General features: G+C 38.5%; 1 protein-coding gene across 2 annotated transcripts in view; it reads right to left on the reverse strand.

Annotated features, from left to right (window-relative positions):
* Positions 1-7,679: 7,679 nt before the first annotated feature.
* keap1b (kelch-like ECH-associated protein 1b) overlaps positions 7,680-20,177 on the reverse strand; it is a 63,982-nt gene continuing 51,484 nt past the window's right edge. For both annotated transcript variants that reach the window (XM_043699655.1, XM_043699653.1), the window contains exons 5-6: positions 19,359-19,535; positions 7,680-8,686 (exon numbers count right to left, since the gene is read on the reverse strand). In XM_043699655.1, the coding sequence (XP_043555590.1) occupies positions 8,538-8,686; positions 19,359-19,535 (326 nt within the window). In that variant the 3' untranslated portion in view covers positions 7,680-8,537. The remainder of the gene's footprint in view (positions 8,687-19,358; positions 19,536-20,177) is intronic.

Consider the following 20,177-nt stretch of genomic DNA (forward strand, 5'->3'; position numbering starts at 1 on the left):
AGTGGAACCATCTGAGGTTAATGATTCAACCAATCTACACATCGTCTAGATTGGATTATATCAATGGGAAGGATTTTTACAAGGCTGTACAATCTCTGTGGCCAACATCTGACTGCTTTCTAGTATCCCCAGGTGTGCAGTTTTAACACATAGATTGGTCAGATTATTATCTGGTACATGTTCAATTCACAGTTTCTTTAGCTCCGCATTCAAAGGAGCACAAACAGCAATCCCTAGTGTAGCTATATCTCTCTTTGAAGTAAAGATTGAGGCCTTCCACAAAAATATTGCTTTTTATTTTCTGAAGCAATATAGAAAATGTTGACATGAATTTTTTGTCTCAATCAAAATAAACTTATTCCAAATTAATTACTACAAACAGGTAATGAGAATTATATATAACAGGCAGATTCAGAAACAACAGAACCGGTCGTGTGGAATTTAAGGCAGGTATAGTTTGGAAGAGAGTTAATGTTCTGGCAGCTCTCAGCTATTGAAAGCTTCTTGTGCTGATACAATCAGTTGGGTAATAGGTTGCTCTCAGCTGACCCTCAGATGGATTGTACAAAATGCTATAACTTTAATGATAAGATCTCGGAGATCTGAATACTTTTTGAGCGTGATGACCCTGAGAAATTTCAGGCACAAACCATGGAGAATTTGAAGAAATGAAAAACCTCTGTTAAAGTTTTACCTTGGAACTAGAGACTCCAGTATGAGTGAGTGCAATGTTGACCTTTCATCAATAAGTTTGATACTCAAATTTATAGAGTAAGGCTACATTTGACCCCATTCAATTGGCTTCAACAGCTTTGGGGGAAAAAATTCCAAATTGATACAGCTCTGAAGGAGATCATTCCAACTACAGTGTCTGCACCAGGTCTCTAAATGAGCATTTCTCTTTGTGCCATATTCCCCATAACCCTGCAAATTGTTCATTTTCAAGTAACGGTCTTCAGTAATTCCCTTTTAAATGCCTCCACCAACTCTCAGACAGTGTATTACAAGCCTTAGCTACTCACTTAATCTTTTTTCACGTACTCCTTTTTGCCAATCAACCAGACTTTTCATTCCTGGAAGCAGTAATGTAACCTTTTAGTAAGAAAGTGATAATTTGAATTTATACATTACCTTTACGAGCTGAGGAGGTCATAAAATATTTTATTTGTAATAAAGCACATTTGAAGAATTGTTGCTATGGTGGTACAAGGAGCACAAGAAGATCCAACAGAAATGATTACTCTCATTCAGTAAGTTTGGCTGAGGGATAGATATTGGTCAGGGCTCAGGGACAGTTCTCCCCTTGTTCTTCTTTAAAATATAAGGGATCTTTCACACCTGCTTCAAGATAACAAACCGGACCCAACTTTAATGTTTCTTTGACTGATGGTATCTCCAGCAATGCAACACTGCATCACTATGAAAGTGGGAGTGTCGGTTTGGTTTGTGTGCTCAGATTTCTGGATGAGGTCTTGAATTCTATCTCAGAGGTATGAGTGTTACCAATGATCCATGGATGATTATTGAAGGATTAACACTAAACTTAGAAACATAAAAGGTAGGAGCAGGACTAGACCATTTGACCCCTTGAGTCTGCTTCACCATTTGATATGATGATGGCTGATCATAGAGCTCAGTACCTTAACCCTGCCCACACCCCTATATCCAGTGATCCCTTGTGCCACAAGAGCAAAATCTACATCCTTCTTGAAAACACAATGTTTCTGTGATAGTGAGTTCAACCACTTTCAATGGTAGTGAATTCTACAGATTCACCACTTTGAGTGAAACAATTTCTCCTCATTTCAGTCCTGAAGGTTTTACCTCTTATTCTTAAAATATGAGCCCTGGTTCTCGATTCCTCCACCATGGAGAATATCCCTCCTGCATCTAACCTGTCTAGTCCTGTTAAGAATTTTATAGCTTTCTAGGAGATTCCCCATCACTCTTCTAAACTCCTGCGAATACAATCCAACTGATTCAATCTCTCCTCATATGTCAGGAATCAATTTGGTAAAACTTCGCTGCATTATCTCTATAGCAAGAGCATGCTTCCTCAGATAAGGAGACCCAAACGGCACACCATATTTCAGGTGTGGCCTCTCCATTGCCCTATATAATGTCAGCAAGACACCTTTGTCCCTGTAGTCAAATCCCCTCACTATGAAGGCAAACTTTATTGTGTGTTAAACCTGCATGCTTACTTTCAGTGACTGGTGTATGCGGACACCCAGGACTTGTTGAACATTCCCCCCTCTCAATTTACAGCCAGAGCATAATCTCTTCCTGTTTTTGCTATCAAAGCAGATAATCACAGATCTGAATACATTATACTGAATCTGCTATGCATTTGCCCACTCAGCCAGTCCAAATCATACTGCAACATCTCTGCATCCTCCTCATAGCTCACCCTTACACCCAGCTTTGTGTTATTTGCAAATTTGGAGATATTACATTTAGTTACCTCATCTAAATCATTAACATACATTATCAATAGCTGGGGTATTCTTCCCTGTGGAAGCCCACTTGTCACTACTGCCATTCAGAAAAAATAGACCCATTTATTTCTACTCTTTGTTTCCTGTCTGCAAACCAATTTTCTATTCATTCCAATACACTACCCCCAATCGTATATGCTTTAATTTTACACATTAATCTCTTATTTGGAAGTCTTCTGGAAGTCCAATTAAACCACATTCACTGGCTCCTCCTGAATAATTGTACTAGTTACACCCTTGAAGAATTCTAGATTTGTCAAGTATGATTATTCATTTTGTGCATCCATACGGTGTCTGATTCTATCACTGTTATCTAAGTGCTGAACTCTAAAATGTTTCATAATGGACTCTAGCATCTTCCCCAGTACCAACATCAGACTCACTGGTCTTTGATCCCTGTTTACTCTGTCTCCCTTTTTAAATAGTGGGAAGACGTTAGCTACCTTCCAATCCGTAGGAACTGATCCAGAGACTAAGGAATCCTAGATACCACCAATGCATCCATTATTTCTAGGTTCACTTCTTTAAGTACGCTGGGATGTAGATTATCAGGTCATGGGGATTTGTCGGCCCTCAATCCCATCAATTTCTCCTGCATTATTTCCCTACTCATACAGATTTGCTTCAGTTCCTCTCTTTTGTTAAACTCTTGTGCTCCCCATCATGTTCTACGACATAGAAAAAGTGAAGTAGTGGGTCTTAGTGTGAGTCACAGGCTCACTGAGTAGTTTCTTAGAACGTTTGTGCTTTGCTTGGTGACAGCAATCTCAATTCATTAATTAAACACATCTAGGCTGACAGATCACTTATAATACTCAGAATGCTGTACAATTACATAGATACAATATTTTGAATTCAATGCTTAACCAAGGTCTTTTTTGTCATTTTACGTAAATGATTCTATGGCACTAATTGTTGAAGAACATAACATTTTCTGATATCCTGCTCAAACTTTATTCCTTAACAGATTTTTATTTCATTTTCATTTGTATAATCACCATCAATGCATTAGGATTGAAGTACTCTGACAAGTCTTGAGGATGTAAATGGTGTTACATAAATGCAAGTTACTTCTAAGGTTCAGAATTACAATTTTTTGTTACTGAGTTTAGCATTTTGTTTTAAATGTTTCAGTTTGAGGGATGTTAACATTTACCTTTTTGCTGATGACACCACTGTAGTGGGTCAGATCTCAAACAATGACGAGGCAGAGTACAGGCAAGAGATAGACAGCCTAGTGGCATGGTGTAAAGACAATAATCTCTCCCTTCACGTCAGCAAAATGAAGGAGCTGGTCCTTGACCTCAGATAGCAGAATGGAGGACACACTCCTGTCTGTAACAATGGTGCTGGGGTGGAGATGGTTAGGAGCGTCAAGTTCTGAGGAGTAAATATCACCAACAATCTGTCTTGGAGAAAGTGAAGACTGCAGATGCTGGAGATCAGAGCTGAAAATGTGTTGCTGGAAAAGCGCAGGTCAGGCAGCATCCAAGGAGCAGGAAAAGAAAGGCTCATGCCCGAAACATCGATTCTCCTTCTCCTTGGATGCTGCCTGACCTGCTGCGTTTTTCCAGCAACACATTTTTAGCAACAATCTGTCTTGGTCCATCTGGGCCGATGCTACAGTCAAGAAAGCATAGCAGTGTCTCTACTTCCTCAGAAGGATAAGGAAATTCGACATGTCCACAATGACTATTACCAATTTTTATTTATGCTCCATACACAGCATCCTATCCGGATGCATCACATATGCCAACTACTCTGCCCAAGACTGAAAGAAATTTCAGAGTTGTGAACTCAGCCCCATCCTTCACGAAATCCAGCCTTCTACTGACCCCGTCTACATTTCCTGCTGCCTTTGGAAAGCAATTAACATAATCAAAGACCCTTCTCACCCTAGTTATACTCTCTTCAACTGGGCAGAAAATAGAAAAGTTTGAAAATACATTGAGATTTAAGAACAGCTTCTTCCTCGCTGTTGTCAGACTGATGAACGGACCTCTCATACATTAGAGTTGATCTTTCTCTGCACCTTCTTGATAGTTGTAACACTATATGTTGCATTCTGTTCTACTACCCTGATGTACTTATGTAAGGTATGATCTGTTTGAATAGCAGACAAAACAATATTTTTCACTATATCTCAGTATCTGTGACAACAATAAATCAAATCAACTAAAAAAAAATTGAAACCAAATTTATCTTAAGTACTAATTATTACAAATAATTTTCTTCAACCTCAGTTGATTGGAACCTAGTCAAAAACAAGGTAGTCTGAGCAACCTATGTAGCTGCTATGATGTTTGGACCTGCATTTACTGGAGGAACAAAGTCTAGTACTTGTAGCCATGACTATTTGGCTGAATGAATTGTGTCCAAATGTGAAAGAAGGGAAGATTCAAACAAGAATCCTTCACTTCCCAGTCCAATGTATTTAAATGCTGCACTTATCCAAGGATGTATTTGAGAATCCTTTATTCTGTAGATTGACTAGTTATGGCCATCTATAAATTAAGACTTATTAGATTGTAATATACTGAGTAGAAAGTAAATTGAAGATAACCTGAAGTTAAAAATTCTGAATGTGATAAAAGTTTTCCATTTAACCTTAAGTGAATCATCACACGGGCAAACTCTTAAGTTCCCTACATTCCCACTAATTGGAGAGTCATAAACATATCCACCGATATTATAATGGTATGCTTTACATTATCCTGCAGTGCCTTTCTCAATTTCAGTTGAGCCAGCAGGATACATTTTACATTCCTTCATGGGCAACAGGTCATAAAATTGGAGAATAGGTCAACAACAAAATGCTCTATTGAATACCTCAGGAGCACCAAAACAGGGCTCTACACAGATTCTAGTAAAAGAAAACACTAAAAAGCAATAACTGCCTCTTACTTAAAAGTCTCTAACTTGATTTATTTTGATCAGATTGTTACTGTTTGTGGTACGATTTACATTTGATATCTTTTGACTGATTTTTGCAGTGCAAATTAACCCATATAGATTTTATTTAACAGGATGAATGTAAAATGCATCACTCAAGGTTATGCACTGCTTTACCCTTTCTCCAATAGTTCCACATTCCTTTCCCTCTTTTGAAAGAGAACAGCCTTGTCGGGGTTATAATTCCAGGCACCTAGCAGTATCCCCATTGCGGCCATTGTTCATATTTTCTTTCTTTTGGTAAGTGACAGCAGGTATTTGACTGCAGGAACACTACCAATTCTATGTAATGAAAAAATATATTTCCAAGATTGATCATTTGATTACAAGCAAGTACAAACAGTATCTCTAATCCATCCCTCCCAACCAAATCCATTGTAGCCAGGCTCCGACTCTGTGCAATGCTCAGGTTGCTAAAATGACCAGAGCTACATTAAAAACAACTGCAAATTACAGCCCCTTCACTTGAGATCACTGGAGGAAAAAGGTAACTGATCGAGATTAGTGAACTAAGAATAAACAGGGAATAACAAGAGAGGAAGAATAACAGTAGGCTTGAAGGCCACATGGTCTATTTTATATTAACCCAAGGTCACAAATATTAAAGGAGCAAGGTAAAGAGAAATGATTGAAAGTAGTCGTGCCAATACCCATCTGATGGGGAAATCACTACTCACAGGGTACACAAAAACTGGAATTGCAGTCATAAGGAGGAAGTAATTGGGATAAGGAAGCAAATGAAAAAGTGGTTAAGGGAAAGCAATGAATGGAGAATAGGTCATACGAGGATAGGTTGAGTGTGCTAGGCCTTTTCTCATTGGAATGGCGAAGGATGAGGGGTGACTTGCTAGAGGTTTATAAAATGATCAGAGGAATAGATAGAGTAGGCAGTCAGAAACTTTTTCCCCAGGTACAACAGAGTGTTACAAGGGGACATAAATTTAAGGTGAAGGGTGGAAGGTATAGGGGGGGATGTCAGGGGTAGGTTCTTTACCCAGAGAGTGGTGGGGGCATGGAATGTGCTGCCTGTGGGAGTGACAGAGTCAGAATCATTGGCGACCTTTAAGTGGCAATTGGATAGGTACATGGATGGGTGCTTAAGCTCGGACAAATGTTCGGCACAACATCGTGGGCCGAATGGCTTGTTCTGTGCTGTATTGTTCTATGTTCTATCACAGTGACACTTGGCTAGTTCCCTAAGTACTGTCCATATAGACCCATCCCCTTTCATTTGCAAACAAAATTTTTGCTTTTAAAAAGATGCTGTAATGGCATTTTCTTCCACTGTTGTTTCTGGTTGGGTTTGAAATAAACCAAACAATCCGCCATTGAAAAACTCTACTAACCACTCCGTTTGGTTGTCTTCAGCTTTAAGTATGTTCTTTCCAGTTAATTTTGAACAGCAGATGCACTTTTTTCTTTATTTACCTTTTCAAAACTACTTTTGAGCATTTTTATCAGATCTTATGTAAGCCAGAATGTAAACCAGTGTAAAGTATCCCTTTCTTCAAAACGGAGACATCTTATTCTTGCCAACGGCTTAGTGGTTTGCTTCTGTATCATCTCAGTAACTTTTGTGCCTGCCTGAAATTAGATCATACAAATTCATATAACTACCAGTTTGCTTAGACTTAACATTACCTCTGCTTTTGCACTTTAAACTAAATTCAAACTAAACTAACTTAATATCATCTGGAATTGAAAGCTAGTCTCAGTAACTATGACCATGGAACTACTGAAGCTAATTGGTTCACTAATGTCCCTTAGGTAAGGAAGTCTGGCATCTTTATTTCATCTAGCCCACATGACTCCAGATCCACAGTGTTATGGTAGATTTCTAACTGGGAGGAGGCGATTCAGTAAGGCGGCGAAATTAGGGATGGACAACAAACGTCGATCTTGCCACTGACTCTTATATCCCATGAAAAATAAAGAGGAAAATAACACATCTGAATTGAGTTGCTGATTTAAGAGTCAGCCTAAACACAGACCGCCTCTCAGCTCAGTCTGAAAAGGTACATTAACAGATCAACAGGAAAAACTGAGGATTAGCTATAGAGGGTGTGAGATTGCTATAAAGATGATGGAAGGACAATCAGCAATTAGCAATCAACATGCTTGAAGAGCTCACCTATAGCCTTTTATGTTGTAATTAAAATCCAAATAGGAGTAACCCTGGGAAATCGAAGAAAATTCTATGCTGTGAACCATTGGAAAAGACCATAAGTATATTTATTAAATACAATGTTTATTAAAGTGAACACATTTTATTAAAAATACTGTCTTAGAAATTAAGTCACTGATGTTCATTGTGTTAGAATGGATTCAATTATTTCTTTTGGAAATTTTTACACAAATACTAGTGCAAAATAATCTGTTATGGCACCGGCAAACTGACACAGTTAAATTCCATACAGCCCCTTCTCAGTACAGAGCACAAGAGAAACCAGATGTGGTGAGCAAAAGGAGAAAATCTTTTAAATGGATGTTCCTTCCTGTGCCCATCCCCCTGCCCCTCCTCTAACTGTGTAGCTAATGTAATCCGACCTGGATTCTGCACTCTCACATGGAACAGAGACTTGTGCTCCAATTTACTACCATATGCTCATCTATTACGGTTATTTAGTGCATGCTGTTCAAGAAGTGGGTAATTACAAATATCAAAGTTAATTAATTTAGGTAATTAGCATATTGTTACAAGATGCCATCCTCATTAGAACATGGAAATTGTCTTTGGGAATAGGTGATAAACACTGTAGATTTCAGATTGGTGAGCAAGACAAGCTCTGCAACACAAACCCACCTGTGAATATCTAACAAGTATTCATTAAGCACTCTAATTGGACTGGTTGAGAGATTCAGAATTTATGTTCATCAGTTACTAAATGTCAAATTAAGGGAGTTCATACAAAATTTTCTGATTTATGGCAAAACGAAGTGCAAAATTTTTTTTAAAACTGCTCATGTGATTTGACTGCATAGGTGAAATAGGGATTTACAGCAAATGCCAGTACAGTCTGTCAAAAACTGCACTGTAAAATCCAGGAGAACTGTTAAGATTGGAGGTTGATCTGGAGATTGGGAACGTTAGCGCCGAACCAAATTGCACGGTTCCATTGTCACAGCCACACCAACGCCACTCCTGCCAGAGGTCATCTGGGTCACTTCTGTCCATTGACCAGTGTCTGGATCAAAGCACTCCACACTACTGAGGAAATCTTGTCCATCATAGCCACCTATCCACAAAAGATATGTCAAAACATGAACAATTCACATACACCAAAATTAACATTCTTGCAATTCATATTCTGTTCTGAAGAGTCATATTGGACTTAAAACATTAAATCTGTTTTATTTTCCACAGATGCTACCAGACTTGAATATTTCAAGTACATTGTATTTATTTCTATAGTCCATATTCTTGTTTATTCCCAGGGAAAAAAAACTAAGAGTATCTCACGTGCCAGCTGCTCAGCATGTGTATTGTGAATAAAATAAATAGCAAGAGCTTAGTTGTTGGACTTTAGCTATTCATGCAAGATCAGCGATGACAATACTGTTAGAAAAAAATTCAGTTATTTCTTTTGAGCATCTACACAAGCAGTGATTTAAAACAAGCTAATAAGATCACAGGTTGAAGTCCCATTCCAAAGACCTGAGCTATTCCAGTGCAGTAAATGAAGTGCTGCACTCTCGAGGTGCCATCTTTTATAAAATTAAACGGATGCCAGTATCTGCTCAAGGGTGAATGCAAGCAATCCCATAGTACCACTTAACGACAAACAGGATGGTTTCCCTTGTGATTAAGCCAAAATTTACCCCTCAAATCAACACCACTGTAACCAAGATTTTCTAGCAACTTTGCACTATTGTCTGTAGTAATTGAGAGGCATGTTTGTCTGCAACTAATTCCAAAAGCTACTTCTAATAGTAGCGCCTTAAGGAAATTATTTCTTCACTTTTGGGGGTAAAATAACAAAGGTTCCCAAGAACATACAGTTGATTAATTCATCTCCATAAAGTTGAGCTAAAGGGCAGGCAATGGACTAGTGGTATTATCGCTGAGCTGTTCATCCAGAGATCAAGGTAATGTTCTGGGAACTCTGATTTGAATCCCACCACGGCAGATAGTGGAATTTGAATTCAATTAAAAAATCTGCAATTAAGACTTCTAATAATCATGAAACCATTGCTGATTGTCAGGAAAAAACCCATCTGATTCACTAATGTCCTTTAGGGAAGGAAACTGCCATCCTTACCTGGTCTGGCCTACATGTGACTCCAAACCCACAGCAATGTGGCTGACTCTTAACTGTTCTCTGGGCAATTTGCAATGGGCAATAAATGCTGGCCTAGCCAGTGACACCCTCAACCCACAAATGAATTTTAAAAAAAAAGAATACGTACATCAAGTTAGTGATCCTCAACCCACAGTACCAGAGAGAGTGCTTTTGGATTGTTTTATGAAAATTCTAAACATAAAGTTTGTACATGTTGATAGTTGCAGAATCAGCTGCAGCGTGGTTGAACAGTTTACAGACCTGCTATCTAGGCTCCTAAATAAAGTTTGGCCATTTGGAGCACTGAATCTACATCACCAGGAAAGGAAACATGTTCGATAATCAAATTGTACTCTGAACATTAAGAATGTAAACAAGTGCTTTCAGTGCAGTTAATCCAAAACCAGTCTTAAAACTGCAGGAACAGTTTTCGTGGAGAAATGAGAGACTGTTTATGCAAGGATACACAGGATTACCAAAAGAATAAAAATTTTTACAGGAAGTAAAATTCACTGAAAATAACTACAATTCTTGATTCAAACCCATTAGGTGAAACAGACTGAAGTTTAATCAGAAGAAAGAGTTTTCCAGTTTCTTTTATCCCGTGTGAGAAGAAATTTGTTCTTCACCTCTGTGGCCCAGTTGTGGTGCTTTGTTCTGAACTCTCCCAGAGCAAATAATTTCTATGCTTTCAAAGCTTTAAGGTCATATTAAATATTTCTATTAGGTCATCGTTTAATCTCTACATTTTTGAATGCAAGCCCAGTCTATATAACCTTTCACAATTTAACCCTTTTAGCTGCTGTGTTGTACTGAAAAAAATATAACAAAGAGATAAGTCGTATTCAAGTTTGATTTTAAATACTAGAAAGCAACAGGTCAAATTAGAATTTTAAAAAAAAATTAAGTGGTTCTCCTTATCAAATCAGAATTCTGATAAGGGATCAGACACAGATCATTAACTGATTTTTTTCAAATGTTGGTGAGCTTGCTGGGCATTTTAAAATTTTTAGACCTTAGAATTACTTGTACAAAGATTCAGGTCTACAGAAAATACATATGTATTTCAAAGCGATATGGTGGCTCAGTGGTTAGCACTGCCACTTCATAGTGCCAGGGTTTCGTAGTTCGATTCTTGATTAAACTGGGGTGGCACGGTGGCTCCATGATTAGCACTGCTGCCTCACAGCACCAGGGTCCCAGCACTACACTCTTGACCCTAATGTGTCATCTGTAGATTTAACCAGGTCTTTGGTTCTTTCATCAAAGTCATGATTATGAACTGAAAAAGCACCTATTGAATCCCTGTGGCATACCACTCATTACATTTCACCATCAGGTGTTTCAATAAAACAAGCTGGCCAATTCAGAAACCAATGAGTGTACTGTGAACGATAACCAAGGGAAAAATTTACCATGAGATTTTATTTACAGTAATATTTTCTAGCGCAGGAACACAAGCAAAACTAAGTTTGCACATTGCTCTGCAGCCTCTACCATGGAATTTGCAAACTCATTAGAACATAAGAAATGCCAACAAAAGTAGATCAGATGGCCCTCTGAGCTCACTCTACCATCATGATCATGGCTAATCTTGGGCCTCAACTCCATTTTTTCACCGACTCCCCAGAACACCAAAAATCTATCTCAGCTTTAAACATATCCGATGATGGCACTTCCACAGCCCTCTGTGATAGAGAATTCTAAAAACTGACAACCCGTTTAGGGAAGAAATTTCTCCTTCTCAGTCCTAAATATATTCCTAGTATACCTACACTGCCAATGGATCATTAACAACAGCTCCAAGAATCAGCAGCTGACCAGAAACATTACTTAAGTAATCCTCATGCTGCATAAATGGCTTGCAAGGCAGCTATTTATTCTGCTATCAGTGACCTGAACACAAAGTGCTTATACTTGACCCGGAGGCTAAAGAGACATTGTTATATTCTGCACTTTTTTTCAACAGAGGGGAAGTACTGATCTTTCAAATCTGGCTCCAAGAATTAATCTGTATTTTAATGTTAACTAACCTACTGTGAATTAAATATTTTCTTTCTCTTTTACAGATTTACAGTAGACACATTGTTGACCTCAGCAAAGTGGTCAATACCCGTGAGTTTCAAACGGGTGCATGTACAAGTCTGGAAATCATCTTGCTGCAAGAACGAGATGGGCGGGCAGATCTGACTATGGCTTGTGCCTTTTGAACTTGCCATGTATGACAGCAGTAGGCAATGTCAGATACTTCTGTAACCTTGGGACATAAACCAGGTACTAGTACAAAAAGAAAGAAGTTCCCAGCTGTAATATATTGGTTGAGCAAAACAATTTGTTCTAGAATTTAAAATAGAGCCAAGATTTAAGTGTATAGGTGAAACGAACATTCAGCATAATTCTCCCGATGCGTTAATTCCTCAATTACAAACAAGAGATGTGTCAAGCTGAACAGAACAGGAATGCTTCCAATTCAATGTCTGATCACCTGATTCTGCATCAGTCTCAGCTGGCACAATTAGCCTTGGCATACTTGGCGAAAAAGTATGAATTAAAAAGTCTGCTAATTTTTATTCTCCTTACTGCTATCTTCAAAAGTGCCCACCTGGGGATTTAGACAAGAATAGGATTCAGTCACCACAGGCATAGAATCATCTGACACCAATTGTGTAGACTTATAAAGAAAGAAAGGCCACCTCAGAATGTACTGCAGCCATCACAGATTCAAGACGAGAGTGGGAACAACAAATTTGTTTTGTGAATGTTATTTATCCACTTCTTGATTCTGTCTCTGTATCAATCAATAGGAAAGAGAGAACACAATTCCTAGAAGTGTGCAAAGACTCCTTTAGGCAGGTGGTTAGACCTCTCAAGGATGGAGACTTTGCTCAATGTAATTTGAGTAATTAAATAAATTAGGTAAACGTGCCAAATATAGTTAAGCAACATATGGACTAAAATGCAAGGCACTATATTCAACTGATGAGGGAAAATCTTATTAGAAAAACCAAAAAGAACAAGGTTAGGATTATGATATACTTCGGAAAGATGAGGGACAAGTCAGCTGAGGCAAGGTTACAAAAAAGCTTCACTGGGCTTTTGGACAACAGTAGGTTTTATTTTTAAAAATACCTACAATACCTAAATAAAAATGTTTGGATTCTACAGCTAAGTTTAGTCATTGGCCTTTAATTTACTCTCCCGTATTTTACAAAGTGACTTAAAGACAACAGATGAGACAAAATTAAGTCCCACTGCTCAATGGCCTAGCAGAGAGTGAAGAAATCGACGAAAGCAATAAGAAATTAGATTTCAAGAATTCGCAGAGGTTGGACTAACACCAGAAGATGGCAAATTGGTCAAAAAGGAAAATGGAGCTAAACTGTGTAAATACAGGCTAATTAGTTTGGCATTTGTGATTGAGAAAATTTTACAACTTTCACAACTGAAATTTCCACAACTCCTAGTAAAGAGAAAAAAGTTAGAAGTAACCCAGAGAGATTTCAAAAAGGATGGGTATTCAGCTTTTTTCCCTCTGTGTGATACCAATGAAGAGAAAAACAGTTAACATTTCAAATCTAGTAAGTTCATCATCAGAATGGTTCTGAAGAAGAGTCATACAGGTCTCCAAATGTTAATTCTTTCTCTCTCCACAGATGATGCTAGATCTGCTGAGTTCTTCCAAAATTCTGTGCTTCAGATAGGCAAAATGCTGTGAATATTGGCAATTATGCATGGTAGCAATATGGGTAACAATAACTAGAATGCTACTGGAAGGGATATAGCATGCATACACAAGAATGCACCAGCAAGTAGAAGGTCAGAGTAAGCAAAAAAAAGGTAAATTAACAATGAATGGCTTTTTATCAGAGTATGCATAGCATTAAATACAAGATGAATGAACAGATTTTTCCAAATGGAAGAAATTATATGATATAATTGCAATTAAGTCTATATAATGGATAAGTAGTCATGACTGCACCTGAAGATTCAAGGGTACTGACATTTTGGAAGGACCAGAAGGAGGAAGATGAGGTGACATGGCTCTGTCAGTAAAGACTGAGATCAGGACAACAGTTAAAAATGACCTTGGTTTGGGAATCCAAATGTCCAGTTTGGGGAAGAGATAAAAAGTCACAAAAGGCTCAGAGTCGAGTATAAGCCCTCCAACAACAGCTACATTGTAGGGCAGAGTATAAATCTGGAAATAACGGCAGCGAGTCAGAAAGATACTGTAATAATCACTGGACGTTTTAATTTCCATAAAGATTTGGTGTATCAAATTGGTAGTAGTCTGAAATAGGAGGAGTTCATAAAATGTATTTGGGACAGTTTCTTGGAACAATAAATTCTGGAACCAATCACAACATGGCTATTTTAGACATGGTAATATGCAACAAGATAGTATTAATTAACAACCAAAAAAACCGTTCAACTGAGTGTGATCATATCATGATGAATTTCACACTCAGCTCAAGGATGAGAAACTTAGCTCTGAAGTTAAAGACTTAAATTTATGTAAACGCTATTTCATACAAACGTATGAAAATAGTTGGCTAAAGTGAAATAGGGAAATAGATTTAAATAAGACAGTACAGAATTAATGGCAAATAAGTATGGAGATATTTACTAAGTCTCAACACAGATATATTCCATGGAGAAAGAAAGAGATTACGAGAAGATGTTCGATCATTGACGAACTAAACAAACTCAGGGGCATTATCAATTGCAAGAAATAGAGTCATAGAACAGACCGTTTGGACCAATTTGTCCATGCTGACCAGATATCCCAGCCTAATTTAGTCCCATTTGCTGCAAGATTTCGGACAGTCATGAAAATTCAAAGCATTCTAGAAGCCAGCAACGAATGATTAAAGAGGCAGAGAGGAAGGAATTAAGTATGAGGAGAAAAAACAAAAAATATGAAAACAATAAAAGCTTTTAGAGGTATATAAAAAAACGAAGTGAGTCAGTACTAGAGTCTTCGGAGGTTGACTGGAGAATTAATAAGAAACAAGGAAATGGCAGAAATGTTGAACAAGTATTTTATATCTGTTTCACATTCGAAAAAGCATTGCATGAATAGTAGAAAATCAAGATGCAAAAAGGGAGGGAGAAATTTAAAACAATGATTGATGGATAAAATGTGTTAGAAAAACTAATGGGATTAAAGGCTGACAAATATTCTGGTCCTGAATGACCTGCATCCTAGGTCTAATAAGAAGTGACTGCAGAGATGTGCAATCTTCCAAAACTCCCTCGGCTTTGACAAATGTACTAACATTTAGGATAACACCACAGAAAGCAGGAAACTAAAAGGTCAGTTAGTCAACATGGGCTTGTGAAAATGAAACAGCATTTAACAATTTTCAAGTACTTTGAGTTTGCAACAAGCAGGATGGATAACGAGGAATCAAACAGATGGGGTGTATTTGGATTTCTAAAAGGCTATAACAGAACAGCTCATGGCTGGGGAGAGTTGTTAAATATTAGCAGAGAGAGGGGACTAGCTAATTATGAGTCAGGATGGATGCGCCATTTTAAGACTGCAAACTGTAACTGGAGGAGGGTCACAGGAATCCATTCTAGCCTCAGCCATTTCCAATCTACATTAATGATTTGAATGAAGAGATCAACTGTTTTGCTGCCACATTTGCTGACATTATAAAATTGGGAGAGCAAGTTGAGAAAATGACAAAGGAATAAAGTTAGGTTAAGTGATTGTCACAGAGTCATAGAAGTTTACAGCACAGAAAAAAGGGCCCTTCAGTTGTTTGAATCCATGCAGATCAAAAACAGCCACCTAACTCTACTAATCCTGTTTTTCACCACTTGGTTCATAGCCTTTCTTGTTTTGGCTTTGCAAATGTACACCTAAATACTTCTTAAATGTTAGGGGTGCATGGTACTACCACACTAGCAGGAAGAAAGTTCCAGATTCCTACCGTCTGGGTGAGAAAGAATTTCCTCACATCCCCACTAAACCATCTGTCCGTTAGCTTAATTCTATGCCCCTTGGTCTCTGATTATCCCACCAAGGGGAAAAGTTTCTTCCTGTCCACATGGTTTTTGTTCCTCATAATTTTGTACATCTCAATCATATCCCCTCCCACCCCCAGTCTCTTCACTCCAACGAAGCCAATCTCAGTCTATCCAATTTCTCTTCAGAACAAAAATTCTTCATTCCAAGCAATACCCTAGTAAATTTCTTTTGGACCCACACCAGGGCAATCACATCCTTCCTATAATGTGGTTTCCAAACTGCACATATTACCCTAGCTGTGTCCTAACCAACATTTTATACAGCTCCAGCATCACCTCCCTGCTCTGAAATTCTATGCCTCGGCTACTAAGGCAAGTGTCCCATATGTCATCTTAAATCACTTTATCTACCTGCCCTACTACTTTAAGACACGTACACCAAATGTCTCTCTAATCCTTGCCGTTTCCAATTGGGTAAAATATTGGCAGATGGAGTACACCTGAAACGTCAACTTCGCCACCTCCTGATGCTGCCCCATTTGCTGTGTTCTTCCAGCTTCCTGCCTGTCTACTTTGGATTCGAGCATCCGCAGTTTTTTGTTTCTAACCAAATGCAAGGCTTGGCAGGGAGAATAAAAAATTAGAATATAGAGGAACCTTGATTATCCGAATGATCAATTATCCAAAGAAGATCTCAAAATCCCAATAGAAACATTACATCAAAGAGGTGTTTCAACACTGATTGCGTCTTTTGTTTACAATGATTAAAAATGAACCCAGCTTGCTGAAATGCTGTTGAGAACAGTCCTGGATATCGATGGGAGCCCAGGCACCATATCCAAATGACTGACTGACCACACTCACTCGCTCTCTTACCCCAACACGCTTTCCCTGGAGCTCTACACATGGGTGTAACCTAAGCACCCAGTCCCCAGATAATCTCTCCAACATTGTCCTTTACAGGGCAGAGTGGAACTTGTCAAAATATTGCAGTAAAAAGTTGTGCGTGCGTGCACACTATTTTGAGACTCACCCCACAAAGGCAGCAGCAGTCTTGCTGTTGGTGTCCACTCCAACTGCCCCGGAAAGGGGGCTGACAGGGGTGAGGGCGCATGGGGGGGGTGGGGAGCGGATGAGGACACAGGTGGGAGGCGCAGGGGCTCACGCGTGATAAACTGCTGCCTAGTCTCCTGAACAAAGAGCAGACTTAGCAAGTGCTCACTGTGTCAACACCATTTGAACTGGTGTGTGTAAGGGACCTGCAGCATTGCTGAAGTCTCCCGCCGCCCCCCCCCACCCAAAGGTATGTCTGCTCAGAAATAAAACCTGAGACAGAGAGAGCAAGATAGGCAGAGCGAGGAAAATGGAAACTTCAGAAAACTGAGCCCCAGAGGAGAGGCACTGAATCAATTAACCAAATAATCAATTATCCGAACGAAATAGTGCCCCCCAATCTCGTTCGGATGAAAGAGGTTCCTCTATATATTTAAATTTGAGAGAGATGACAGAATACTACCTGGATTGTTTGTTAAGTCTCTCATCTTTTAGAATAACTATGTTTTATAATAAGATGAGACTTAACAAACAATTTAGATCTTTCTCAATAATAATTTCAGTTACACCACAATGTAAACTTTTGCTATAAATTCTGTGTCTTACAATCTTATTCTCCACAACCACCTGATGCAGGAACGGCGCTCCGAAAGCTAGTGCTTCCAAATAAACCTGTTGGACTATAACCTGGTGTTATGCAATTTTTAACTTTGTACACCCCAGTCCAACACCAGCATCTCCAAAACAGTAGAGAGATCTTGTTGTCCTTGTACATAATTTACAGAAGTCAGCACGCAGGTGCAGCAAGAAATTTGGAAGACAAATAAAATTTTGGCCTTCACTGCAAGGGTGGAGTATAAAAGTAGAGAAGTTTCACCAAAACTATACATGGTATTGATGAGTCTGCTTCTGTCGAACTGAACAGTTGGGTCACCCTTTTTGAGAATATAACTGCATCGATAGAAATTCAGAAAGGGCTCACTACTGTGATGAAAATATTGTTTAATAATGAAAGGTTGAGCAGGTTGGGCCTTTTCTCAGTGGAGTTTAGTAAAATGAGAGGTTATCTCGTTGAAACAAAAAAAAGGGTAGATAAACAGCTTGTTTCCAATAATTGAAAGATTAAGAATGAGGGTCAATAGACACTAAAGATTAAATACAAAGGATGTAAAATATAATGCAGTAGAAACTGCTCTATTCAAAGAGTTGAGAAGTTACAGAATTTGCACCTGGTTTGATGGCTGAGGAATAAATCGTATTAGTTTGAGATTAGATTAGAGTAGAAGGGATATTCTGGAAACTGAATGGCCACATGTGATTAGGACTATATGCTCACTGAAAAGGCAAATGCTAAAATGGAGTAGTTAGGCACAGTGGTATTCTGGAAGGTATCTCAGTCTTTCCAGGCATGTATAAAACCAAGTGCAGAAGAATTTAAAAACAGAAAACATCTCTGGCAAAACTAAGGTTAATAGGAATTGGGGGAAAATTCTTTGGCACAAAGAAACATGTTTATGATGTTTAGAGGTCAGTCATCTCAGCAAGAATTTCTCATGGTAGTGTCCTAGATCCAACCACCTTCAGCAACTTCAATGTTCTTCCCTCTACTATAAGGTCAGAAGTGGGAATGTACATTAAGGTGATTGCACAATATTCAGCAGCATTCACTGTCCTCGGATACTGAAGCAGTCAATGTTCAAATGCAGCAAGACTTGAGGACACCTGGATTTGGGCTGGCAAGTGGCAACTAACAATCATACCCCACGTACACTTCAGGCAATAATTATCTCCAACAAATGTGAATTTGATCATTATCCTTGACATTCAAAGGCATCACCAAATTCCCTAGCATCAACATCCTAGGGGTTGAAACTCAACTAGATTAGTCGTAAGTATTGTGGGTACAAGATCAGATAGAAGATAGGAATTTTGCAGCAAATAGCCTAGCTCCTGTCTCCTCAATGCTTGTTCATCATCTACAAGGCACAAGTCAAGCATGAAATGAATGAGTGCAACTCTACCAACACTCAAAAAACTTAACACCATGCAGGACAAAGCAGCTCACTTGACTGGCACCATATATACAAACATTCTTCCATCTCAAATACTCAGTAGCAGTAGTGTGTATTGTAAAATGCATTGCAAAATTTCACTAAAACTCCTTAGATAGCCCCTTCCAAATCCATGACGACTACCATCTAGAAGGACAAGGGTAGCAGATATATGGCATCACCCACTATCCTGACTTGGAAATATATTGCCATTCCCTCAGTGATGCTGGGTCAAATTCCACAAAATCCCTCCCTAACAGCCTTGTGGGTGTATAAACGCCAAATGGACTGCAGCAGTTCAAGGTGGCAGCTCACCACCATCTATGGCAACTATGAATGGGCAATAAATGCTGGCACAGCCAGCAATGCCCTCATCCTGTGAATGAAAACATTTTAAACTTATTTAAATGCAGAAACATTCAAAATGAACAAAACTCTCAAATAATATAAACCAGGGCTTGTTTCAGTTTGGAGTCAACCTGCCTGTAGAAGCTGTACCAAGATTGCCAATAATGAGAAAATAAAGTTTGCTGTTTAAAACTTACCAAGCACATAAATTTTGCCCTGATAGACTGTTACTCCTAGAGCACTGCGCTTGTGTTTCATTGGCACTATATACGTCCATCTGTCCGTTTCAATGTCATATCGCTCTACGCTGTTTAGTTGGTTTACACCATCATATCCTCCAATTGCGTAAACATAGTTTTTTAGTGCACAGATACCTAAACCAAAATAACAAGTCCATTAGTGTAACAGTTTTGCAATTCTACACCCTCTACATTTTCTTCCTTCGTTTTGAAGGTACTGATTCACACTAGGCTACAGTTCCATGGACATGGTCACTCCCACTGTGCCTCACTCATGACGCATATTACTGTGTTAACTGACGTAATGAGTACTAGACAGAATGTTCAATTATCATGTTAAAGCTACATAGCTAAACTTTATTTCATCTTCACAGGACAGACGATTAATAGGCATACACACAAACATACATTTATTAACAAAGTTATCAGGAATAAGAAATATGGCTGACTTTTTCCACATCTGGGCCACTAATCCTAATTGTAGTGCTTCTCCCAACGTTGTGTCTAAGATCAAGTAATGCAACATAAATAAGTATATAGAACCCAATATATTTTATAAAAGAAAATCAATTTACTCAGAATTTCTTTCAAAATACAAGAAAGAAAACACAAAATGTAATATTAATTTACTTTCAGGAGAACAATGTTACATGACATTTAGTTACATATTGGGTATCACGTTTTGTGGAACTTGGTGGCAGCCTTCAGCTTCTATTCAGTCAGGAAGTGAACACTTCACAGCTTATTATTGGTTTTCCAGTCAATTCATTCATAAGG

Source organism: Chiloscyllium plagiosum, chromosome 11, assembly GCF_004010195.1.
Source record: "Chiloscyllium plagiosum isolate BGI_BamShark_2017 chromosome 11, ASM401019v2, whole genome shotgun sequence".
Taxonomy (NCBI): Eukaryota; Metazoa; Chordata; class Chondrichthyes; order Orectolobiformes; family Hemiscylliidae; genus Chiloscyllium; species Chiloscyllium plagiosum.